The sequence below is a fragment of the Oncorhynchus clarkii genome, chromosome 7 (assembly GCF_045791955.1).
Source record: "Oncorhynchus clarkii lewisi isolate Uvic-CL-2024 chromosome 7, UVic_Ocla_1.0, whole genome shotgun sequence".
NCBI lineage: Eukaryota > Metazoa > Chordata > Actinopteri > Salmoniformes > Salmonidae > Oncorhynchus > Oncorhynchus clarkii.
In genome coordinates this window covers 34,459,809-34,487,356 of record NC_092153.1, presented here as the reverse complement: position 1 = coordinate 34,487,356, position 27,548 = coordinate 34,459,809, and the positions used below count along the sequence as shown (strand labels likewise).

The following is a 27,548-nucleotide window of genomic DNA, read 5'->3' as shown; positions in this document are numbered from 1 at the left end:
AAACTCTCCATATGCTGCTTTGATTGTGCCTGGCTACAATGTTTTCAGGAGAGACAGGATTGAAGGAAGAGGAGGTGGTGTGATGATTTACATTAAAGAACATATCTGATGTAAACAAATTTATTGGTCATGTGATAATGAACTAGAATGTATTGGCCTGAATGTTACACTGTCTCCCCAAATGTCTTTTACCCTTATTCGGAAAGGGGAAAGAGGTCATCTTAATGGGAGATTTTAACATGAATTATGAAGACAAGTCTTGTAGGAAAACCCTCAAACGGATCACTAATACCTTTGACCTTACACAGCTAGTTAAAGGGCCAACCAGGGTGACTTGTTCCTCTAAAACACAGATTGATTTGGTGTTCAGTAATAAACCAGAGAGAGTGACTGAATCATTCAATATGGTTACTGGGCTATCTGATCATAATCTGACACTTATAGCCAGAAAGATGTCTAAGAGCAGGTTTAACCTCTCTACTGTTAGAAAGCCGGATCAACTAAGAATACCTAAGAGTGAATTCAATTATTTTGAAAACGCAATTAAGGAAATTAACTGGAATGATCTCTTGTCCTATACAGATGTGGAAGCTGATAGTCAGGTTTTTCTATCCACAATCCAGGCTACAATAAATGGTTTCCTAAAAAAAATCTAATCCAAACCTGGCCAAAAGAGCACTCTACTGACACAGAACCCCTCCACTGGTTTCTTGGGCTCAGTGCTAGTAAATTATGCTCAACCTGTCTTCATCATAAGGGAGGTTTCTCAGTCAAAGGTGAACAAGGTGATTAGCTCACTAAATAACTATAAAGCCAAAGATGTGCTTGGGCTGGACTCTACCTTTCTTAAAAACTACATAGAGTCACTCATTGGCCCCATTACTAAGGTCACCAACACATCTATTGGTCAGGGGGTGTTTCCAGGGGTATGGAAGTCGGCCGTAATAACGGCCATCTTTAAATCGGGTGACCCTGCTGACGTGAGTAACTACAGGCCATTAGTATACTACTTGTGGTGTCGAAGAGTTTTGAAAAGTGTGTAGTAGAACAACTGATGCCCACCTCAACAACAGCCCCTTCACATTACACTCCATGCAGTTTGGCTTCAGAGCGAAACACTCCACAGAAACGGCCAACTGCTTTCTGTGTGAAGTCCAAGATGGACAAAGGGGGCGTTGTTGGGGCTGTGTTTCTGGACCTAAGGAAGGCTTTTGATACTGTTAACCATGAGATCACAAAATTGTCCAAGTTCAACTTTTCCCCCGATGCCTTGAGATGGATGAAATTATACCTTGAAGGCAGAACTTAGTGTGTCAGAGTGAGCAATGAACTGTCGCCCACTCTTAGCTATGATGTGGGCGTGCCCCAAGGGTCAATACTGGAGCCCCTCCTGTTCAGCCTGTACATTAATGATCTGCCTTCTGTCTGTACTGGGTCTGAAGTTCAAATGTATGCAGATGATACAGTGATATATGTGCATGCAAAGAGCAAACAACAAGCTGCACAATAACTCACTACTGTAATGGTCCAGGTTACAAAGTGGCTCAGTGACTCGTGTTGCATCTCAATGTGAAAAAAACTGTCTGCATGTTCTTCACAAAGAGGGCAACAGATGCTACTGAGCCAGATGTCTATGTGTCAGAGGCGAAGCTCCAGGTGGTATCTGATTTTAAGTACCTTGGATTCCAACCTCTCTTTTAAAAAGCAGGTGAAAAACGTAATTCAAATAACCAAATTGAACCTAGCTAATTTCCGATTTATACAAAATTGTTTGACTACAGAGGTAGCAAAACTGTACTTCAAATCTATGATACTCCCCCACTTAACATACCGCTTGACTAGTTGGGCCCAAGCTTGCTGTACAACATTAAAACCCATTCAGTCTGTCTACAAGCAGGCTCTCAAAGTGCTTGATAGGAAGCCCAATAGCCATCATCACTGTTACATCCTCAGAAAGCATGAGCTCCTGAGTTGGGAAAATCTTGTGCAATACACCCACGCGTGTCTTATATTCAAGATCGTAAATGGCCTGGTTCCCCCTCCACTCAGTATTTTTGTTAAACAGAAAACCCAAACATATGGCAGCAGTTCCACAAGGTCTGCCATGAGAGGTGACCTTAAGGAAAAGCACATTTTGTAAATCCGCTTTCTCTGTAAGAGCTTCCCATGTCTGGAATACACTGCCATCAGACACCCATAGCTGCACCACCTATCACACTTTCACAAAAAAACATGAAGACATGGCTAAAGGCCAATCAGATTTGTGAACATAATCCCTAGCTGTGTATTGTCACTTTCCATGTTGTCTGTAGCTTGTGAGGTGTGGAAACACTTTGTTGCTTTTATGGATTTTGTCTGGTTGCTTTTTGTGCTATGTTGCTCTGTCTGTATGCTACGTCTTGCTTGTCCTATGTTGCTCTGCGTGTGCTCACTGCTCATTGATTGTCTGTATTGCAATTGTTTTTAATAACATGCTCAGTGACTGAGGTTGAAAATTAGCCGGCTGGCTAAAACCGGCACTTTTACTGAAACATTGATTAATGTGCACTGTCCCTGTAAAAATAAAATAAACTCAAACACGAGAATCTCACTTCTGATAGGTACTTATAACAGTGGTAGGCCGTTCCTACTCTTGAAAGAACAAAAGTGGTACCTGCTGCGTTCCAACCCGGTAGCGGCAAACCTACCGATTCTACTTGTACAATCGTGGCCAAAAGTTTTGAGAATGACACAAATATAACTTTTCACAAAGTCTGCTGCCTCAGTGTCTTTAGATATTTTTTGTCAGATGTTACTATGGGATACTGAGGTATAATTACAAGCCTTTCATAAGTGTCAAAGGCCTTTATTTACAATTACAAGAGGTTGATGCAAAGAGTCAATATTTGCAAGGTTGACCATTCTTTTTCAAGACCTCTGCAATCCGCCCTGCCTTGCTGTCAATTAACTTCTGGGCCACATCCTGACTGATGGCAGCCCATTCTTGCATAATCAATGCTTGGAGTTTGTGTTTTTTTTTGTCCACCCACCTCTTGAGCACTGACCACAAGTTCTCAAGGGGATTAAGGTCTGGGGAGTTTCCTGGCCATGGACCCAAAATATCAATGTTTTGTTCCCCGTGTCACTTGGTTATCACTTTTGCCTTATGGCAAGGTGCTCCATCATGCTGGAAAAGGCATTGTTCGTCACCAAACTGTTCCTGGATGGTTGGGAGAAGTTGCTCTCAGAGGATGTGTTGGTACCATTCTTTATTCATGGCTGTATTCTTAGGCAAAATTGTGAGTGAGCCCACTCCCTTGGCTGAGAAGCAACCCCACACATGAATGGTCTCAGGGTGCTTTACTGTTGGCATGACACAGGACTGATGGTAGCGCTCACCTTGTTTGGATGCCCCAAACAATCGGAAAGGGGATTCATCAGAGAATATGACTTTACCTCAGTCCTCAGCAGTCCAATCCCTGTACCTTTTGCAGAATATCAGTCTGTCCCTGATGTTTTTCCTAGAGAGAAGTGGCTTCTTTGCTGCTCTTCTTGACCACAGGCCATCCACCAAAAGTCTTCGCCTCACTGTGTGTGCAGATGCACTCACACCTGCCTGCTACCATTCCTGAGCAAGCTCTGTACTGGTGGTGCCCCAATCCCACAGGTGAATCAACTTTAGGAGACGGTCCTGGCGCTTGCTGGACCTTCTTGGGCGCCCTGAAGCTTTCACAACAATTTAACCCCTCTCCTTGAAGTTCTTGACGATCCGATAAATGGTTGATTTAGGTGCAATCTTACTGGCAGCAATATCCTGACGGCACGTGTTTCCTTGCAGGTAACCATGGTTGACAGAGGAAGAACAATGTTATTCGAACTCAAGCAGCATGACAGTGTGATCTCCAGCCTTGTCCTCATCAACACTCACACCTGTGTTAACGAGAGAATCACTGACATGATGTCAGCTGGTCCTTTTGTGGCAGGGCTGAAATGCAGTGGAAATGTTTTTTTGGGATTCAGTTCATTTGCATGTCAAAGAGGGATTTGGCAATTAATTGCAATTAATTTGAGCACTCTTCGTAACATTCTGGAGTATATGCAAATTGCCATCAAACAAATTGAGGCAGCAGAGTTTGTGAAAATGTATATTTGTGTCATTCTCAAAACTTTTGGCCACAACTGTAGAATCGCAACGGTCATCAGTGGCCAACAAGTTGACTTTGAGCCAGTCAGAGAGCACGAACCCCCCCCATGTGGGAGCTAACAAAAAAAATAAAGAATAGGGCATTTTCTCAGTTTATCCACGGATGGTAGCTAGCTAAGTGCAAAGATGCAATGCACACAACACTAAATACTTCCTCTACACTAGGTAACCACTGTAGCTGGTATTAATATGATAATAAAATCACAATGGATTAGCTAGTTTCCAACAGCTGCCTGTGTTAGCTGCTGAGTTATTGCAGTGTCCTTAGCTAGCTAGCTACTGTAGCTAAACATACTGTATGGCTATGGGCTGGCACTGGTAGTATGGGGTAATGGAGAGTGAACTGGCACTGGCAGTATGAGATTATGGAGAGTGAATTACATTGTTTCTTTGTCATCTTGTAGATCTTGTAGCTGTTGCAATCTGGCTAGTATCAACAATGGCTTTCTACAAAATATCAACATTAGCCAGATAACCTGGTAAAATAAGGAATAAATAAAAACACAGGAATACACTCACACTCACACATTCACACAGACCTGGGCAGAAAATAGTGGTATTTTGTACTTTATTTGAAAATACCAACTTTTCAAATACTCTATGTAGTCAGTTTTAACTACTTTCTTTGAAATTCAAATACAGGTCTCAGAAAAACAAAAAATATTGGAAAGTATTTGAATACCTCTCAGAAAACCAAATCATGTTTTAAGGTAATTGAATATAAGCAAGTCATTTGAACACACACAAATATGTATTTGATGGCTGACAAATATTTGATGAAGATACAAAAACTACAACAGTTAGTTGAATTAGTCTAAATATACATTATGATCGTAATCAATTGGTTTGAAGGGCTCTTATGTGAATCTTCATATTGGCTATAGCCTTGAATTAAATACATAAGGGACATGGAATGTCAACTTTAGAGTAGACCACTTTTGCAGCTTCACAATGACTAACAAATATATTTTCATAATGAGTGAGACATAAGGTAACGCAGTAACACTTGACATCAAGTTATTTTACATGTGTAGTAACGTTGATTATTACTATATTGCATTGTTGTTGATTTGAAGTCTTACTGAGAATGCCAACAGTAAAAAATATGGCTAATAAGTGTCGAAAGGAAACAAAATATTCCAAAACGGCCTTTAATCAACTACTACTAAGGTAGGTGGAAAATCATGTTAGTTTGTATTGCGAGTGAACTATCCCTTTAAATATGGTATTGTGTGAACACTTACCATGTGAACACTTACCCCCAGATGGACAAAGAGGTTTCTAAGTTGTTTTTGCTAAGCATCTAACTTGCTATTTGCATATTTGCAAATGCAAACGATGCATCATTTTCAGGTATCATACAATGAATTGCATCTTTCAACCTTTTCAGTGGCATGTTGAAAGAGTCATATAGTATTTGAACGTCACAACTTATTTATACTTGTAAAATATACAAAATATAATTTCTTATTTGTTTTGACTTGATTATGTACACCTGGGGCAATGGATAATCAGGAGAATGGACTTTTACCAAATATTGAGATAGAAATATATTGCATAGATCCAATATGACTGTCAGATAGATTGGAATAGACAGTGGTTGCCAAACATTTTATAGTCCCATACCCCTTCAAACATTCAATCTGTGTACCCCCTCTAGAACCAGGGTCAGCGCACTCTCAAATTTAGATTTTTGCCATCATTGTAAGCCTGCCACACACTATACAATACATTTATTAAACATAAGAATGAGTGTGAGTTTTTGTCACAAACCGGCTCGTGAGAAGTGACAAAGTGCTCTTATAGGACCAGGACACAAATAATAATTTAATAATAATCAATAATTTTGCTCTTTATTTAACCATCTTACATATAAAACCTTATTTGTTCATCAAACATTTTGAATAACTCACCACAGGTTAAAGAGAAGGGTGTGCTTGAAGGGATGCACATAACTCTGCAATGTTGGGTTGTATTGGAGAGAGTCTGTCTTAAATCCTTTTCCACACACAGTTTGTGCCTGTATTTAGTTTTTATGCTAGTGAGGGCCGAGAATCTGGGGCGGCAGGTAGCCTAGTGGTTAGAGCGTTGGACTTGTAACCGAAAGGTTGCAAGATCGAATCCCTGAGCTGACAAGGTAAAAGTCTGTTGTTGTGCCCCTGAACAAGGCAGTTAACTGTTCCTAGGCTGTCATTGAAAATAAGAATGTGTTCTTAACTGACTTGCATAGTTAAATAAAGTTAAAATAAAGGGCATCAGTGTCTTGACAGCGTGGTTTGCCAATGCAGGATAATCTGAGTGCAGCCCAAACTGGCAGTGGCTTCTGATTAAATTTTCACAGAACCGCTTGTTGCAATTTCGATGAGGTTCTCTTGTTCAGATATCAGTAAGTGGACTGGAGGCAGGGCATGAAAGGGATAACGTATTGCGCACTCAACTCACTCAGGTGCTTCGCTATATCACATTTGACATTGTCTGTAAGCTTGAGTTCATTTGCACACCAAAAAATGTCTTCTCTTGTTAATGCAGACAGAGAAGAGTTCCAACCTCTTAACCTCCAACCTCTTAATCATAGCCTCAATTTTGTCCCGCACATTGAGTACAGTTAGATTCAGATCAGTCAGGCGAGAAAAAACATCACCCAGATAGGCCAGTCGTATGAGAAGCTAGTCATCATGCATGCGGTCAGACAAGTGAAAATTATGGTCAGTAAAGAAAACTTTAAGCGAGAGTTCAAGGGCCTGGCTTTAATAAAATACACCATTTTCACTGCAGTGTACAAAACATCTTACAAGCTGTCAGGCATTCCCTTGGCAGCAAGAGCCTCTCGGTGGATGCTGCAGTGTACCCAAGTGACGTCAGGAGCAACTGCTTGCACCACTCGTGTTACCACTCCACTATGTCTCCCTATGGCTTTTGAGCCATCAGTACAGACACCAACATGAGCAGCAGTTACGTTTGGCTACGTACGGACCGTTAGTGGAATTCCTGCGAGAGAGTAATGGTTAATGTGATTGGATGTTAGTTATTTGACTAGCCTACCTGTATTTGACATTGTGTTGTTATTTCGCTGAACACTAGATAGTAAAATTTTATTTTGGGCAGTGAAACGAGGCTACTCAGGTGAGGAAAAAAATGCACCTAAATGTATAGCCCGTTGGAAAATTGGACTGTTTGAAAATGTGAATCACATTTTTATTTGGCGTACCCCCGACGGTATTGCGCATACCGCAGTTTGGGAATACCTGATAGGAGATTGTGTGTGCTCTATTTATTCTATTTCTATCTTTCACATGTAGTTCCAGATACAGCCCTGCCATTAGTTGAAGGCAACCAATCCAATAGTTTCAGAAAAGTAGTCACTTCCTGAGATATGTATTCAAATATATTTTAAAATACAGTTTAAGTCGGAAGTTTACAAACACCTTAGCCAAGTACTGAATAATGAGCAAGACTGGGGTTTTTGCAGATGAAAGGCGTTGACCAATAGCATTACGAATGCTTGGGGTCATTGTCCATTTGGAAGACCCATTTGTGACCAAGCTTTAACTTGATGTCTTGAGATGTTGCTTCAATATATTGTCATACTTTTTTTACCTCATGATGCCATCTATTTTGTGAAGTGCACCAGTCCCTCCTGCAGCAAAGCACACACACAAAATGATGCTTCCACCCCCGTGCTTCACGGTTGAATGGTGTTCCTCAGCTTGCAAGCCTCCCCCTTTTTCCTCCATACATAATGATGGTCATTATGGTCAAGAGTTCTATTTTTGTTTCATCAGACCAGAGGACATTTCTCCAAAAAGTACGATCTTTGTCCACATGTACAGTTGTAAACCGTAGTCTGGCTTTTTATGGTGGTTTTGGAGCAGTGGCTTCTTCCTTGCTGAGCGGTCTTTCAGGTTATGTCGATATAGGACTCATTTTACTTTGGATATAGATACTTTTCTACCTGTTTCCTCCAGTATCTTCACAAGGTTGGGAAACCCTCTATTACAGATTAAATAAATTATGATGAACTTCACAGGGTGGTGAAAGTATATGGTGATAAGCTTGAAGCTTCACTACAATAAACATTGAGGATCTTATTCTGGTGACATTATGATCAATGCTTGGCTTGACAATTAAAGACAAACTCACTATTTTGTCCATAAGAATCTCATCATGTAGGCTATACCCACACTTTATCTGCCAGCTGTTGGCTAGAACACATGTGCCAAGACCAGAGTGGCACATTCGCTATAATTTAACGCACATTTTATTTTGTGACAAAAGAATCAGTAGAGTTGAAAATAGATGGAAACCCATTTAACTTGTATTTTTAAAATGTTTATGTACACTATGTCATCACGCACAGCCTTTTATCCACAACAAGTCACTTGGATGGAAACACATCTCTGGTGGGAAAATGCTTTTTATGCAGACTTTACAATATTCCAATGAAAAACATGTTGCCAAAAGGATGAAAACCTAGCTTGTGAGGAACTATTATCATTCGCAATGTATCTTAGAAAAACAGACTGTCGGCAATGAGGTGAAGGAAAAATTACTTAGAGGCTCATCTTATGTGGTAGTGGTAGACGTGGTGAGTAAATACAATCAGAAATCAGACATCTCTTTTCTACATTTGGGCGCAGCAGGCCAGGTTCTGCTATGAGTGCTCAGTCACGCACTCTCCCTCAACATTATCAGGATAGAGAAACCGACACATGCTCATTGCTCACATGGAGCACTCCAAAGAAGACAACTCAAATGGTTATGAAATGGTTATGAAATGAATCAAAACCTTTTTCTCACAAGTGTAGCAGGTTGTGAACTATGCAAACAACGTGTCCACTCTGAGAATGAGAACAGTAAACAAATGTAATTAATACATGCATTAACAGAAATGAATGTGACTGGGATCAACGGTACATTTACTAGGCCATATGTGCTTGTGGAATTTATAAAAATAAACAATCAAAGAATAATAAAACAATGAATGCTCAACAATTGTCAGGAAACAGCTGATTGCATACATTCTGAAGAGAGATGAGCCATATCTTAGCCACACACCCTTCCCCTTCTCTTGTCTCATATTTAAAATTATACTCAAAACACATTATCTTTACTCATAGATGCTTATTACTGACAGCCGCAACTCAATAATCAACTTGGTATATTGTCACGGGCTACCGAAATTGCGAGCTTCCCAAATAGGCATAGGCCTACCGACTTGATTTGAAACAATCCAGAAAGAAGCTAATGATCGTCTGTGGCTAAGTCATCCTCTCTGGTGAAGTATTTTGATAGATTTTATTTAGAGGAGTAACTGTATAATTTTGGAAAAACATAAATATACAGTATATATACAAAGGTATATGGACACTCCTTCAAACTAGTGGATTCGGCTATTTCAGCCATACCCGTTGCTGACAGGTGTATAAAATCGAGCACACAGCCATGCAATCTCCATAGACAGACATTGGCAGTAGAATGGCCTTATTGAAGAGCTCAGTGACTTTCAATGTGGCACTGTCGTGGGATGCCACCTAGGAACATCTAGGAACAACAACGGCTCAGCTGCGAAATGGTATGCCACACAACCTCACGGAACAGGACCGTCAAGTGCTGAAGTGTGTAGTGCGTAAAAATAATTTGTCCCTGGTTGCAACACTCACTGCCAAGTTCCAAACTGCCTCTGGAAGCAACATCAGCAGAATAACTGTTTTTTCGAGAGCTTCATGAAATGGGTTTCCATGGCCAAGCAGCCGCACACAAGCGTAAAATCACCATGCGCAATGCCAAGCGTCGGCTGGAGTGGTGTAAAGCTCGCCGCCATTGAACTCTGGAGCAGTGGAAATGCATTCTCTGGAGTGATGAATAACTCTTCACTGTCTGGTAGTCTGACAGACAAATCTGAGTTTGGCAGATGCCAGGAGAACGCTACCTGCCCGAGTGCATAGTGGCAACTGTAAAGTTTGGTGGAGGTGGAATAATGATCTGGGGTTGTTTTTCATGGTTTGGCTTGGCCCCTTAGTTCCAGTGTAGGGAAATCTTAACGGTACAGTGTGCAATGACATTTTAGACGATTCTGTGCTTCCAACTTTGTGGCAACAGTTTGGGGTACAACAATGGTCCAACATCTAGTGGAAAGCATTCCCAGAAGAGTGAAGTCTGTTATAGCAGCAAAGGGGAGACCAACTCCATATTAATTCCCATGAATTTGTAATGAGATGGTCGAAACACCCGGTCTCCACATATTTTTGGTCATGTAGTTGTCATGACTGTCCTGTGAGCATTCACTAGATGCTGGATGGTTTTGACACCTCCACACCCGGTCATAAATTAAGCAGGAGAGGACTCTCTCTCTCTCTACCCTCCAGTATTGGATAAAGGAATGTCCCTTTGTTTCCAGAGACTTTTGCCTTCCCAAAACTCTAATGTCCAAAAAGTGGATAATGTAACAATAATTCTACCATAAAGAATGTGGTGAATTGTCAGTGGGGAGATATGGAAAACTAATGTCAAATGGTTTATTATGTCTTAGGCTAGGCTAGATTTACTAAATTAACTGGTTTTATTCCAACTTTTATTCAATGCCTTTGCTTCTGGCTATGCACGCCTTATGCAAGAAACGACACACTTGTCCAATTCTCTCTTTCTGCTCTCTCTGCTGGGATTTTGTGCTGTATCGCCACCATCTCTCTACAACACACACACTTTTACTCTAGCCATTACCTGGCAGCATCCAGACTCACACCAGTTTGTGTTTCAGGCAGCATATACAGTGGGGCAAAAAAGTATTTAGTCAGCCACCAATTGTGCAAGTTCTCCCACTTAAAAATATAAGAGAGGCCTGTAATTTTCATCATAGGTACACTTCAACTATGACAGACAAAATGAGAAAAAAATCCAGAAAATCACATTATAGGATTTTTTATGAATTTATTTGCAAATGATGGTGGAAAATAAGTATTTGGTCACCTACAAACAAGCAGGATTTCTGGCTCTCACAGACCTGTAACTTCTTCTTTAAGAGGCTCCTCTGTCCTCCACTCGTTACCTGTATTAATGGCACCTGTTTGAACTTGTTATCAGTATAAAAGACACCTGTCCACAACCTCAAACAGTCACACTCCAAACTCCACTATGGCCAAGACCAAAGAGCTGTCAAAGGACACCAGAAACAAAATTGTAGACCTGCACCAGGCTGGGAAAACTGAATCTGCAATAGGTAAGCAGCTTGGTTTGAAGAAATCAACTGTGGGAGCAATTATTAGGAAATGGAAGACATACAAGACCACTGATAATCTCCCTCGATCTGGGGCTCCACGCAAGATCTCACCCCGTGGGGTCAAAATGATCACAAGAACGGTGAGCAAAAATCCCAGAACCACACAAGGGGACCTAGTGAATGACCTGCAGAGAGCTGGGACCAAAGTAACAAAGCATACCATCAGTAACACACTACGCAGCCAGGGACTCAAATCCTGCAGTGCCAGACGTGTCCCCCTGCTTAAGCCAGTACATGTCCAGGCCCGTCTGAAGTTTGCTAGAGAGCATTTGGATGATCCAGAAGAAGATTGGGAGAATGTTATATGGTCAGATGAAACCAAAATATAACTTTTTGGTAAAAACTCAACTCGTCGTGTTTGGAGGACAAAGAATGCTGAGTTGCATCCAAAGAACACCATACCTACGGTGAAGCATGGGGGTGGAAACATCATGCTTTGGGGCTGTTTTTCTGCAAAGGGACCAGGACGACTGATTCTGGAAAGAATGAATGGGGCCATGTATCGTGAGATTTTGAGTGAAAACCTCCTTCCACCAGCAAGGACACTGAAGATGAAACGTGGCTGTGTCTTTCAGCATGACAATGATCCCAAACACACCGCCCGGGCAACGAAGGAGTGGCTTCGTAATAAGCATTTCAAGGTCCTGGAGTGGCCTAGCCAGTCTCCAGATCTCAACCCCATAGAAAATCTTTGGAGGGAGTTGAAAGTCCGTGTTGCCCAGCAACAGCCCCAAAACATCACTGCTCTAGAGGAGATCTGCATGGAGGAATGGGCCAAAATACCAGCAACAGTGTGTGAAAATCTTGTGAAGACTTACAGAAAACGTTTGACCTCTGTCATTGCCAACAAAGGGTATATAACAAAGTATTGAGATAAACTTTTGTTATTGACCAAATACTTATTTTCCACCACAATTTGCAAATTAATTCATAAAAAATCCTACAATGTGATATTCTGGATTATTTTTCTCATTTTGTCTGTCATAGTTGAAGTGTACCTATGATGGAAATTACAGACCTCTCTCATCTTTTTAAGTGTGAGAACTTGCACAATTGGTGGCTGACTAAATACTTTTTTTGCCCCACTGTATGTGTTGTTACTGCTACGAGATCTGGGGGAACGATCGGCTCAAACATGAATGGCTTCAGTAGGTTTATTGGCTCCCTAACTTAAATAAGTTAATTCTCTGTAAAAACTCCTTCTCAGACTCGGTAAAGTCAGACATTTTTGGGAGTTCCAATATGTTCTCTCCTGCCAGTGACGCAACAATGCCAATATGGCGATTTACAGTTACAGATAGCTGGCGTTTTAAATCATAGTGTTTCCCCTTTAAACCCGTATAAACACATTGGGCTTATTCTGGACAGATTTTGGCGAGAGTGAATCCATACAATTATAGAATCTGTACCTAAGAACAATGTCATGTCAAATTTACAGAGCCTATCTATACATCACTACATTCTCCTACGTCTTTCATCCAACTGAGTCATTACCTATGCGTGTTCCATTGAATCACTAAGGCAATCCAGAACAATAGAATCCATACAATTGCACAATCTCTACCTAACTCATACAGCCTTATGCCTCACTACCATCTCCTCTGTCTCTCTCTCTACCCCAGAGCTAAGACGATCAGGAACACAGCGTCAGTGAATCTGGAGCTGACGGCAGAACAGTGGAAGAAGAAGTATGAGAAGGAGAAGGAGAAGAACCGGATGATGAAGGAGACGGTACAGAGACTGGAGTCTGAGCTCAACAGGTGGATGAATGGTGAGGCCACCTACGGACACGCACACCGGCACACAGGCACATAGACACTGAGACACACGCACAGGCATGCACGAAAAAAACACGAGGCACGAGCAGGCAAACACACACACGAACACACACTCTCAAAGATGAATTGCCTTCTCCCACAGTGTCCTGGAGGCAGATTTCTTTGTGCCTTTATGCTTTATGGATTCTTATATTTCAGTAATCCTCAGAGCACTAGGCTACCTGGGGCGGCAGGTAGCCTAGTGGTTAGAGCATTGGACTAGTAACCGAAAGGTTGCTAAATCAAATCCCTGAGTTGACAAGGTAAGAATCTGTCGTTCTGCCCCTGAACAAGGCAGTTAACCCACTGTTCCTAGGCATTCATTGTAAATAGGATTTTTTTCTTAACTGACTTGCATAGTTAAATAAAGGGTAAAGAAAAAAATAAACATCTCCTAAGAGGCACATTATATACTGTAGACACACACATACTCAAGACACACATGGACACATATATTTTTTAGACTGTAGACACTTCGTCTGCTGCTCCAGAGCCACATGAAGAGAGGGACACACACATCGGGCCTAATATAGCCTAACATAGCCCTAAAGAAAATCACACACACACACACACACGCACCCACCCCTACACCCATACCTCCCGCAATGAGGCCTGTCCTTCTCATGATCCATTGTCCCTCCCTCAGATGAGGAGGACTCAGAGCTGGATCAGTTGTGTCCTGGTGCTGTGCCTCTTGAGTGTCTGATACCCAGAGATGACAGTCTGGGTCGGCTCCCCAGAGAAGAGAGCTCCTCCTCCGGTCTGAGTCGGCTGCCTAGAGAAGACAGTTCCTCCTCTATAGTGATCAGGATCTCAGAGGAGGAAAGACAGAAGTATGAGGAGGAGATACGCAAGCTCTACAAGCAGCTGGACGACAAGGTGAGGGGGTTCACACACAAAATGTAACATCTATTTGAAATTGGTGCTTGATGTGACATAAGTGGAGTGTCATTCCCACATAAAAAATACTACAGTTTACTATAGCTGCTCCCACCAGCATCCTCTGGTAAAATACTATACTACATTGTAGTATCCCTCGATCATGTGTAGCACATACTATGGAATTTTGTAGTATACTGTAGAATAATATAGGTTGTTATCAGTAAGCATCACAATACGGTGCAGAGTGTTCGATTTGCCTTCTGGGGGGCAAGGAGACCTCCAGCTCAGCTTAAAACATTACAACCGAGTGCCATTTTCAAGGGAATGTGAAATAAATGTTACAACTATTTGGTTGTAATATGATCCGCTCTTGAAGAGCACAGTCTTAACTACAAATTTACAAGTTATTCCATGCAAAACAATTTCCCACATGTAGGTCTATCATCAGAGCTATACAGCAAGCAACTGCATGCACTTCATGATCAGTAAACATCAATTGATCATGTATTTTTAGATACGTGTGGTTGGCCTACCTATTTGGCATGTACTGTAGATAGCTAGCTAAGCAAACAACTTGTGTCATTTATCTTGCTTCGTCAGAGATTAGGCTTTTGTTTTGGAATGAGCTTAACATCGACAAGTATTTGAGTCAAAACTCATCCAGGTAAAGTTCCAGTTTGACTACTGTCATCACCATTAATAGATGTCAAGCAAATCAATCAATGAGATCACTAGCTATCTAGTTCATCCCCTGAAAGTTAGCTTGTTATAGCTTTTCTCAATCTTTTTTTTTTTGTGTCGATTTTCAAAAAAGAGTTCACAACATGCATTACAGAACTAAATTATTTTTCAATAAGTTGCCTTCTCAAAACATAAATACATTAATCAAAGCTATATTATACTGTACAAAATTGCAGGATAGATATTGATGCATCAAAAGAACACAACTGCCTGCAATAAGATTATCACAGCCGTACTTACAGTTGAAGTCGGAAGTTTACATACACTTAGGTTGAAAAACTAGTTTTTCAACCACTCCACAAATGTCTTGTTAACAAACTATAGTTTTGGCAAGTCGGTTAGGACATCTACTTTGTGCATGACACAAGTCATTTTTCAGACAGATTATTTCACTTATAATTCACTGTATCACAATTCGAGTGGGTCAGAAGTTTACATACACTTGCTGTTCTGCTATAGATACGTTTCAACACAGATCCCAAAATTGCTTGTACGTGATTGAGAAAAAACATAACTAGCCAAATTGACATGATCTGTCTTTAGCTAGCTAGGTAATTTGATGTGGTCAATCATTTCAATGTAGCCTATTATATCTGTCAGCAGCATTAAACACTCTTAAAAACAATGTTGAAAAGGGGATCGTGTTAGCAAGCTAACTAAAAATAAAAAAGTAAATTTAGCCAACTGACCCTGTGCAAAGTTTCTAGCTACTGGTACTAGTTTGCAAATATTATCAGCTAGCTAGCTATACACATTACATGGACAAATACATGGGCAATTGCCACCTCCTGCTGCTTGACAGCCAGATCCATAAAATATGGAACATTAACCTAAACCACACATAGAGCACCTAGTGAATATTTTCCAACTGTCCAGATTCCTTTTACAACTGTCCCGTGATCTGGTTTTAATGTCCATTCTAGAATGCCCTTCTAGCCAATCAGCAACAAATATTCAACAATGTTCTGGTATAAAAAAATATAGTAATAGTACGATATTTATACCATAGTATACTATAGTATTGTTTCATGTGGGTTGTCTATATGCATGATGAACTACTTTACCCATAATGCTCTGTATGACATACCTGGTTTTCACTGTGTGTGTGTGTGTGTGTGTGTGTGTGTGTGTGTGTGTGTGTGTGTGTGTGTGTGTGTGTGTGTGTGTGTGTGTGTGTGTTTGTTTGTGTGTCTACACAGGATGATGAGATCAACCAGCAGAGTCAGCTGGCGGAGAAGCTGAAGGAGCAGATGCTGGACCAGGAAGAGGTACAACACTATCTTCCTCTATCCCTCTGTTATTCAGCCCATCTGAGCTTACTTAGACTGAGTAGTTGGCAGGAGATGATTAATTGACATTTTTGTCAAGCAAAAGAGCAGAAATCTGTGCCAAAAATACTGTCAAATGAAAAATGAATCTGCAGGGTGATTTAATTTCATTTATACTGAACAAAAATATAAACGCAACATGTAAAGTGTTTCATGAGCTGAAATAAAAGATCACAGAAATGTTCTATACACACAAAAAGCTTATTTGTCTCAAATTTTGTGCACTAATTTGTTTACATCACGGTTAGGGAGGATTTCTCATTTGCCAAGAAAACCCATCCACCTGACAGAAGCTGATTAAACAGCATGATCATTACCGAGGTGCACCTTGTGCTGGGGACAATAAAATGCCACTCAAAATGTGCAGATAATTCACACTACGCAATGCCACAGGTGTCTCAAGTTTTGAGGGAGCGTGCAATTGGCATGCTGACTGCAGGAATGTACACCAGAGCTGATACCAGAGAATGGAATGTTAATTTCTCTACCATAAGCCGCCTCCAATGTTGTTTTAGAGAATTTGGCAGTATGTCCAACTGGCCTCACTACCGCAGACCTCATGTAACCACACCATCCCAGGACCTCTAAATCCGGCTTCTTCGCCTGCGGGATTGTCTGAGACCAGCCACCCGGACAGCTGATGAAACTATGAATTCCACAAATGCAGAATTTCTGCACAAACTATCAGAAACCATGCCAGGGAATCTGATCTGCGTGCTCATCGGCCTCACCAGGGTCTTGACAAGACTGCAGTTCGTTGTCGTAACCTACTTCAGTGGGCAAATGCTCACCTTCAATGGCAACTGGCACGCTGGAGAAGTGTGCACTTCACGGATGAATCCTGGTTTCAACTGTACCAGGCAGATGACAGACAGCAATTAGGGGCTTGTGTGGTCGAGCGGTTTTCTGATGTCAAAGTTGTGAACAGAATGCCCCATTGTGACAGTGGGGTTATGGCCAGGGATAAGGTACTGACAGCGAACACAAATGCATTTTATCAATGGCAATTTGAATGCACAGAGATACCATCATGAACTCCTGAGGACAATTGTCCTGCCATTCATCCACCGCCATCACTTCATGTTTCAGCATGATAATGCACGGCCCCATTTCGCAAGGATCTGTACTATGTACTATTCCTGGAAGCTGAAAATCTCCCAGTTCTTCCATGGCTTGCATACTCATCAGACATGTCACCCATTGAGCATGTTTGGGATGCTCTGGATTGACTTGTACGACAGCCTGTTCTAGTTCCCGCCAATATCCAGCAACATCACACAGCCATTGAGGAAGAGTGGGACAACATTCCACAGGCAACAATCAACAGCTTGATCAACTCTTTGCAAAGGAGATGTGTCGCGCTGCATGAGGCAAATGGTGGTCACACCAGATACTGATTGGTGTTCTGATCCAGGCTCCTACTTTTTTTTAAGTATCAACAGATGCGTATCTGTATTCCCAGTCATGTGAAATCCATAGATTAAGCCTGAATTAATTTATTACAATTTACTGATTTCCTTGAACTGTAACTCAGTAAAACTCTTTGAAATTGTTGCATGTTGCAGTTATTTTTGTTCAGTGTAATTTCATTTGGCAATTGTACTGAAAACTCAACTCACGTTGGATAATCTGTCATCACTTTTATTTTATTTCTAATGCTATGGTTATGGTTATTCAGCCTGGGAACTGGCCCAAATGTTGAGGCGCTATGCTCTAAGGAGCTATCGAAGATAAGTGAGTGATGGTTATTGGGTTTTTGTGTAACTCCCAGCTCCTGGTCTCCTCCCGTGGGGACAGTGAGAAGGTGTCATCAGAGCTGGGCAGACTACAGATGGAGAGTGACATTGCCAAGGCGGAGGTTGGTTGGCCGATTAATTGAGTGATTGATTGATTGAATTTATTTGACAATTGAATACATATAGAGCCAGTAAATTACAATAATAAAGTCAGTTACTGATTTCACTTGTGGTCTATAGGTGAAGGAGGTTCTACAGGCCTTAGAGGAGCTGGCTGTTAACTATGACGAGAAGAGCCAGGAGGTGGAGGATAAGAGTCTACAGAACAAACTACTGGCTGAGGAACTGGCTAAGAAAATGGTACGTCAGAGGGAGGGGATTACACTTAATCTGTTCGTCCGTCCTTTACGTACATCTGTCCCCATCCGCCCTTCTCCTCCCAACTCCAGGCCCACCTGATGCGAATTGAGGCGGAGCTGTCTCGTCTACAGGAAGTGAGCAGTCATCAGAGGAAACGCATCGCTGAGGTTCTCAACGGCCTAATGAGGGACCTCTCTGAGTTCAGTGCCATCGTAGGCAACAAAGACATCAAACTGGTCAATACTTTACTTTAGTTGTAAAAAGATGATTTCTGAGTTGACTTCACTTTGCTTGATTGTTGATTCTTGATACCTGATTTTTACTTAACAAAAAGGACATCAAACTGGTACGTCTGCTACAGTGGAGGCTGCTGAGGGGAGAACAGCTCATAATAATGGCCAGAATGAAGCAAATGGAATCAAACACCTGGAAACCATGTGTTTGATACCATTCCACTGATTCCACTCAAGTCATTACCACAAGCCCATTCTCCCCAATTAAGGTGACACCAACTTCTTGTGGTCTGCTATTACCAAGACTACACTTATTTTTTGACCTTTTTTTAAATAGGCAAGTCAGTTAAGAGCAAATTCTTATCTACAATGACGGCCACAGTTAACTGCCTTGTTCAGGGGCAGAACAACAAATGTTAACCATGTCAGCTCAGGGATTTGATCTTGCAACCTTTCGGTTACTGGCTCAACGCAGTATCCACTAGGCTACCTGTTGCACCCTCATAGAAGTAAAGGTGCCTGAAAGAACATTTTGGGTTGCCGTACAGGCAGAACCTTTCCTGCTGAAAAAGGTTCGCCTTCTGAAAAGGGTATTTTTAATAATGTAATGTAGAGGTGGCAGCCTATCAGACTGAAGGTCTAGCTTATTGGAGGTTTGGCATTCAGATATTTATTTTTGGTCACCCTTTAGCTTAAATGTCATTCCTGTTCATCATGTTAAGTTTGTGTAAATTAAAACGTTTCTTGGATATGTTTTACAGTATATATTCTAATATAATATTAACATTGCTGATTACATACAGTAATAAAGGGGTACCTTTGGGATTTGCATAGGCTTTTGAGGGGATCATACACCTCTGTTAGCTTAATTGAAACTTCAAAACTGTCAGAGTTGAACCTTAACGTCTAATGGCAGTACAACCTAACAGATGTAATGACATTTGCTCTAACGGGTGGCCCAAAAAATATCTATCTTTTTTATTTATTTAACCAGGCGAGTCAGTTAAGAACAAATTCTTATTTACAATGACAGCCTCCCGGGGAACAGTGGGTTAACTGCCTTGTTCAGGGGCAGAACAACATATTTTTACTTTTTCAGCTCAGGGATTCAATCTAGCAACCTTCCGGTTACTGGCCCAACGCACTAACCACTAGGCCAACTGCCGCACCTATCTTAAAGCCACGCCACTACTAAGCCACGCCTCCACTCCAGGGTTCCACCAGGAACCCGTTCCTACATTGAACCATTCAAGTTTCCTCCAAGAACCCCTCAACTAACTGAAGGTGCAAATATGAACCATTGACTAGCAATGGTCGCTTAAGGAATTCCAGGGGTTCCACGAGGATCACCAGGGTTCCTTGAGTCACCAATAATTCTATGTATGGCCTGTACACCTGTATAAAAAATAGGAGTGCTGATCTAGACGCTAAACATTTATCTCTGAGAACCGCTCCTAGAACACTGGAGTTCGAGGCTAGGTTCCCCAGTCCATATACATTGGCAAGAAAAAGTATGTGAATAAATTGGTTTAATCTGATCTTCATCTAAGTCACAACAATAGACAAACACAGTGTGCTTAAACTAATAACACACATATTAACACACTTTTCTTGTCTATATTGACTACATCATTTAAACATTCACAGTGTATGTAGGAAAAAGTATGTGTCATGTTGTGTCTTGTCTCTGTCCTTTCCCTTCACCCTGTCTCCCTCTGCTGGTCGTTGTTAGGTTACCTTTTCTCCCCCGCTTTCTCCCAGCTGTTCCTTGTCTCCTCTAACTACCCATTCACCCCGTTTCCCACCTGTTCCCTTTTTCCCTCTGATTAGGTCCCTATATCTCTCTCTGTTTCTGTTCCTGTCCTTGTCGGATTCTTGTTTGTGTTTCATGCCTGAGCCAGACTATCGTCATGTTTGCTGTAACCTTGTCCTGTCCTGTCGGAATCTGCCGGTCTATCTGAGCCTACCTATGTTTGGTTATTAAAGAAGCTCTGTTTAAGTTAGTTCGCTTTTGGGTCCTCATTCACTCACCATAACAGAAGAATCCGACCAAGAATGGACCCAGCGACTTCGGATCCTCTCCACTCAGCCGTCGGGATCCAGGGAGCGATGCTAGGCAGACACGAGCAGGAAGTGTCTGCTGCTCGACATGCCGTTGAGACCCTGGCCACCCAAGTCTCCAACCTCACAGAACAGGTTCACCATCTCCGCCTCGATCCACCGGCCACTTCCAGGGCTTTCGAATCTCCGGAGCCCAGAATCAATAACCCGCCGTGTTACTCTGGGGAGCCCACTGAATGCCGCTCGTTCCTCACCCAGTGTGATATTGTGTTTTCTCTCCAGCCCAACACTTACTCCAGGAGCACTGCTCGTGTCGCCTACGTCATATCTCTCCTTATTGGACGGGCTCGTGAGTGGGGCACGGCAATCTGGGAGGCAAGGGCTGAGTGTACTAACCAGTATCAGGACTTTAAGGAGGAGATGATACGGGTTTTTGATCGATCTGTTTTTGGGGAGGAGGCTTCCAGGGCCCTGTCTTCCCTATGTCAAGGCAATCGATCCATAACAGACTACTCTATTGAGTTTCGCACTCTTGCTGTCTCCAGTGGCTGGAACGAGCCGGCCTTGCTCGCTCGTCTTCTGGAGGGTCTCCGCGCAGAGGTAAAGGATGAGATTCTCTCCCGGGAGGTTCCTTCCAGCGTGGATTCCTTGATTGAACTCGCTATTCGCATTGAGCGACGGGTTGATCTTCGTCACCGAGCTCGTGGAAAGGAGCTCGCGCTCTCCGTCGCCCCCCTCTCCGCATCACTACCATCTTCCTCTGCCGGCTCGGGTGCTGAGCCCATGCAGCTGGGAGGTATCCGCATCTCGACTAAGGAGAGGGAACGGAGAATCACCAACCGCCTCTGTCTCTATTGCGGTTCCGCTGGTCATTTTGTCACTTCATGTCCAGTAAAAGGCCAGAGCTCGTCAGTAAGCGGAGGGCTACTGGTGAGCGCTACTACTCCTGTCTCTCCTTCAAGATCCTGCACTACCTTGTCGGTCCATCTACGCTGGACCGGTTCGTCAGCTTCCTGCAGTGCCTTAATAGACTCTGGGGCGGAGGGCTGTTTTATGGACGAGACCTGGGCTCGGGAACATGACATTCCTCTCAGACAGTTAAAGGAGCCCACGGCCTTGTTCGCCCTGGATGGTAGTCCTCTCCCCAGGATTCAGCGTGAGACGCTACCTTTAACCCTCACTGTTTCTGGTAATCATAGTGAAACCATTTCTTTTTTAATTTTTCGTTCACCTTTTACACCTGTTGTTTTGGGCCATCCCTGGCTAGTTTGTCATAATCCTTCCATTAATTGGTCTAGTAATTCTATCCTCTCCTGGAACGTCTCTTGTCATGTGAAATGTTTAATGTCTGCTATCCCTCCTGTTTCCTCTGTCTCTTCTTCACAGGAGGAGCCTGGTGATTTGACAGGGGTGCCGGAGGAATATCACGATCTGCGCACGGTGTTCAGTCGGTCCAGGGCCACCTCTCTTCCTCCACACCGGTCGTATGATTGTAGTATTGATCTCCTTCCGGGAACCACCCCCCCCGGGGTAGACTATACTCTCTGTCGGCTCCCGAACGTAAGGCTCTCGAAGATTATTTGTCTGTAGCTCTTGACGCCGGTACCATAGTCCCCTCCTCCTCTCCCGCCGGAGCGGGGTTTTTTTTTGTCAAGAAGAAGGACGGGTCTCTGCGCCCCTGCATAGATTATCGAGGGCTGAATGACATAACAGTGAAGAATCGTTATCCGCTTCCTCTTATGTCTTCAGCCTTCGAGATCCTGCAGGGAGCCAGGTTTTTCACTAAGTTGGACCTTCGTAACGCTTACCATCTCGTGCGCATCAGGGAGGGGGACGAGTGGAAGACGGCGTTTAACACTCCGTTAGGGCACTTTGAATACCGGGTTCTTCCTTTCGGCCTCGCTAACGCTCCAGCTGTCTTTCAGGCATTAGTCAATGATGTCCTGAGAGACATGCTGAACATCTTTGTTTTCGTTTACCTTGACGATATCCTGATTTTTTCACCGTCACTCCAGATTCATGTTCAGCACGTTCGACGTGTCCTCCAGCGCCTTTTAGAGAATTGTCTTTTTGTGAAGGCTGAGAAGTGCACTTTTCATGCCTCCTCCGTCACATTTCTCGGTTCTGTTATTTCCGCTGAAGGCATTAAGATGGATCCCGCTAAGGTCCAAGCTGTCATTGATTGGCCCGTCCCTAAGTCACGCGTCGAGCTGCAGCGCTTTCTCGGCTTCGCGAACTTCTATCGTCGTTTCATCCGTAATTTCGGTCAGGTGGCAGCTCCTCTCACAGCCCTTACTTCTGTCAAGACGTGCTTTAAGTGGTCCGTTTCCGCCCAGGGAGCTTTTGATCTCCTCAAGAATCGTTTTACATCCGCTCCTATCCTTGTTACACCTGACGTCTCTAGACAGTTCGTTGTCGAGGTTGACGCGTCAGAGGTGGGCGTGGGAGCCATTCTTTCTCAGCGCTCCCTCTCTGACGACAAGGTCCACCCATGCGCGTATTTTTCTCATCGCCTGTCGCCGTCGGAACGTAACTATGATGTGGGTAACCGCGAACTGCTCGCCATCCGGTTAGCCCTAGGCGAATGGCGACAGTGGTTGGAGGGGGCGACCGTTCCTTTTGTCGTTTGGACTGACCATAGGAACCTTGAGTACATCCGTTCTGCCAAACGACTTAATGCGCGTCAGGCGCGTTGGGCGCTGTTTTTCGCTCGTTTCGAGTTCGTGATTTCTTATCGTCCGGGCTCTAAGAACACCAAGCCTGATGCTTTGTCTCGTCTCTTCAGTTCTTCAGTAGCCTCCACTGACCCCGAGGGGATTCTCCCTGAGGGGCGTGTTGTCGGGTTGACTGTCTGGGGAATTGAGAGGCAGGTAAAACAAGCGCTCACTCACACTCCGTCGCCGCGCGCTTGTCCTAGGAACCTTCTTTTCGTTCCCGTTCCTACTCGTCTGGCCGTTCTTCAGTGGGCTCACTCTGCCAAGTTAGCCGGCCACCCTGGCGTTCGGGGTACGCTTGCTTCCATTCGCCAGCGTTTTTGGTGGCCCACCCGGGAGCATGACACGCGTCGTTTCGTGGCTGCTTGTTCGGTCTGCGCGCAGACTAAGTCCGGTAACTCTCCTCCTGCCGGCCGTCTCAGGCCGCTTCCTATTCCCTCTCGACCGTGGTCTCACATCGCCTTAGATTTTGTCACCGGACTGCCTTCGTCAGCGGGGAAGACTGTTATTCTTACGGTTGTCGATAGGTTCTCTAAGGCGGCTCATTTCATTCCCCTTGCTAAGCTTCCTTCTGCTAAAGAGACGGCACAAATCATCATCGAGAATGTTTTCAGAATTCATGGCCTTCCGTCAGACGTCGTTTCGGACAGAGGTCCGCAATTCACGTCTCAATTTTGGAGGGAGTTTTGCCGTTTGATTGGGGCTTCCGTCAGTCTCTCTTCCGGCTTTCACCCCCAGTCTAACGGTCAAGCAGAACGGGCCAATCAGACTATTGGTCGCATCTTACGCAGTCTTTCTTTTCGCAACCCTGCGTCTTGGTCAGAACAGCTCCCCTGGGCAGAATACGCCCACAACTCGCTTCCTTCGTCTGCGACCGGGCTATCTCCTTTTCAGAGTAGCCTCGGGTACCAGCCTCCGCTGTTCTCATCTCAGTTCGCCGAGTCCAGCGTCCCCTCCGCTCAGGCTTTTGTCCAACGTTGCGAGCGCACCTGGAAGAGGGTCAGGTCTGCACTTTGCCGTTATAGGGCGCAGACTGTGAGGGCTGCTAATAAGCGTAGAACTAAGAGTCCTAGATATTGTCGCGGTCAGAGAGTTTGGCTCTCCACTCAGAACCTTCCCCTTAAGACGGCTTCTCGCAAGTTGACCCCGCGGTTCATTGGTCCGTTCCGTATTTCTCGGGTCATTAATCCTGTCGCAGTTCGACTTCTTCTTCCGCGATACCTTCGTCGCGTCCACCCGGTCTTCCATGTCTCCTGTATTAAGCCCGTTCTTCGCGCCCCCGCTCGTCTTCCCCCCCCCCCCCCCATCCTTGTCGAGGGCGCACCCATCTACAGGGTCCGCAGGATTTTGGACATGCGTCCTCGGGGCCGTGGTCACCAGTACCTTGTCGATTGGGAGGGGTACGGTCCTGAGGAGAGGAGTTGGGTTCCCTCTCGGGACGTGCTGGACCGTGCGCTGATCGAGGATTTCCTCCGTTGCCGCCAGGTTTCCTCCTCGAGTGCGCCAGGAGGCGCTCGGTGAGTGGGGGGGTACTGTCATGTTGTGTCTTGTCTCTGTCCTTTCCCTTCACCCTGTCTCCCTCTGCTGGTCGTTGTTAGGTTACCTTTTCTCCCCCGCTTTCTCCCAGCTGTTCCTTGTCTCCTCTAACTACCCATTCACCCCGTTTCCCACCTGTTCCCTTTTTCCCTCTGATTAGGTCCCTATATCTCTCTCTGTTTCTGTTCCTGTCCTTGTCGGATTCTTGTTTGTGTTTCATGCCTGAGCCAGACTATCGTCATGTTTGCTGTAACCTTGTCCTGTCCTGTCGGAATCTGCCGGTCTATCTGAGCCTACCTATGTTTGGTTATTAAAGAAGCTCTGTTTAAGTTAGTTCGCTTTTGGGTCCTCATTCACTCACCATAACAGTATGTGAACCCCTAGGCTAATGGCTTCTCCAAAAGCTAATTGGAGTCAGGAGTCAGCTAACCTGGAGTTCAATCAATGAGACGAGATTGGAGATGTCGGTTAGAGCTGTCTTGACCTATAAAAACCACTCACAAAATTTGAGTTTGCTATTCACAAGAAGCATTGCCTGATGTGAACCATGCCTCGAAAAGAGATCGCAGACCTACGATAAGAATTGTTGACTTGCATGAAGCTGGAAAGGGTTACAAAAGTGTACCTGGATGTTTCACAACACTACTGGCAAAATATTTTGTTGACAGATGAAACTACAGTTGAGTTGTTTGGAAGGAACACACAACACTATGTGTGGAGAAAAAAAGCCACAGCACACCAACATCAAAACTTCATCCCAACTGTAAAGTAGGGTGGAGGGAGCATCATGGTTTGGGGCTGCTTTGCTGCCTCAGGGCTTGGATAGCTTGCTATCATCGACAGAAAAATGAATTCCCAAGTTTATCAAGACATTTTGCAGGAGAATGTTAGGCTACTGTCCGCCAATTGAAGCTCAACAGAAGATGGGTGAATCAACAGGACAATGACCCAAAACACAGAAATAAATAAACAGAATGGCTTCAACAGCAGAAAATACGCATTCTGGGGTGGCCCAGTCAGAGTCCTGACCTCAACCCGATTGAGATGCTGTGGCATGACCTCAAGAGAGCAGTTCACACCAGACATCCCAAGAATATTGCTGAACTGAAACAGTATTGTAAAGAGGAAGGGTCCAAAATTCCTCCTGACCATTGTGCAGTTCTGATCCACAGCTACAGAAAACATTTGGTTGAGGTTATTGCTTTCAAAGGAGGGTCAACCAGTTATTAAATCCAAGGGTTCACATACTTTTCCCACCCTGCACTGTGAATGTTTACACGGTGTGTTCAACAAAGACATGAAAACGCATAATTGTTTGTGTTATTAGGTTAAGCAGACTTTGTTTGTCTATTGTTGTGACCTAGATGAAGATCAGATCAAATGTTATGACCAATTTATGCAGAAACCCAGGTACTTCCAAAGGGTTCACATACCTTTTCTTGCCACTGTATCTTAGTCATTGTGATCTAAAAGGAAAACGTGATCCAGTCAGCACGCCTGATATACTTTCTGAATACAGGCCCAGATAGGCACAGCTATCTCTCATTTTATGATTTTAAGAGTTCATCTTTTTCTGGTATGAAAAACATTACTTTGAAGTTTCACTCCAAAAGGCCCTCAGCGGAAGTACAGCATGCCAGTTGTCAGGGAGACAACATCAACGTTGTCATATTTAGATTGTAATTGATGTGGCGTTTGCTAAATGATCTGTAATATAATGGATGTTTGTTTTTACAAATAAACGGCAGAAGTTTTTCTCTTTGCCTCATTCTCTTTCTCTCTCTCTCTCTCTCTCTCTCTCTCTCTTTCTTTCTCTCTTTCTTTCTTTCTCTCTCTCTCTCTTTCTTTCTCTCTTTCTTTCTTTCTCTCTCTCTCTCTTTCTTTCTCTCTTTCTTTCTTTCTCTCTCTCTCTCTTTCTTTCTCTTTCTTTCTTTCTTTCTTTCTTTCTTTCTTTCTTTCTTTCTTTCTTTCTTTCTTTCTTTCTTTCTTTCTTTCTTTCTTTCTTTCTTTCTTTCTTTCTTTCATTCTCTGTCTCCTACTCTCTGTTCAGCTCTCTCCTTTTTCTGTCTCTCAAATTCAAAAGGCTTTATTGGCGTGGAAAGTGTAACCATATACATTGCCAAAGCAAACATATAGGAACATATTGAATCAATGATAATGGTAATCTTTGTCTCTTCCCCCAGCCGATGGAAATAACGGGTGCGATCGAGGAGGAGTTTACGGTGGCCCGTCTCTACATCAGTAAGATCAAGTCGGAGGTCAAGTCCATGGTGAAACGCTGTCGTCAGCTGGAGAGCCTTCAGATGGAGTGTCATAGGAAGATGGAGGAGACGGGAAGAGAGCTGTCCTCCTGCCAACTCCTCATCTCACAGGTCAGGGACAGGGCATACTCAGAGTACCTTTTAGTATGCAGAATAATCAAGGGTATACTAGAAGTACATTTGAAGAGTTTATTTCCAAAACGCTATTTCCACATATTTTTTATAGTTGTGTTTTTTCACTAGAAATTATTGCTAATGTTTCATGTCTTTTGGGGTATGAATGGGTGTCAAATGCCTCTCACAAATGCAAGTAGTGTTGAAGTCAGTCTCTCTTCCACTTTGAGCCATTAGAGATTGACATGCATATTATTAATGTTAACTCTCTGTGTACATCCAAGGGGCCATCCGTGCTGCCCTGTT

General features: G+C 43.4%; 1 protein-coding gene across 1 annotated transcript in view; it reads left to right on the top strand.

Annotated features, from left to right (window-relative positions):
* The window catches only part of LOC139413221 (kinesin heavy chain-like), a 114,940-nt gene that overhangs the window by 50,990 nt on the left and 36,402 nt on the right, over positions 1-27,548 (top strand). Inside the window, exons 11-17 of the mRNA XM_071160347.1 lie at positions 13,082-13,230; positions 13,923-14,155; positions 16,099-16,167; positions 17,999-18,085; positions 18,204-18,323; positions 18,413-18,559; positions 27,051-27,239. Coding sequence (XP_071016448.1) covers positions 13,082-13,230; positions 13,923-14,155; positions 16,099-16,167; positions 17,999-18,085; positions 18,204-18,323; positions 18,413-18,559; positions 27,051-27,239 — 994 coding nt within the window. The remainder of the gene's footprint in view (positions 1-13,081; positions 13,231-13,922; positions 14,156-16,098; positions 16,168-17,998; positions 18,086-18,203; positions 18,324-18,412; positions 18,560-27,050; positions 27,240-27,548) is intronic.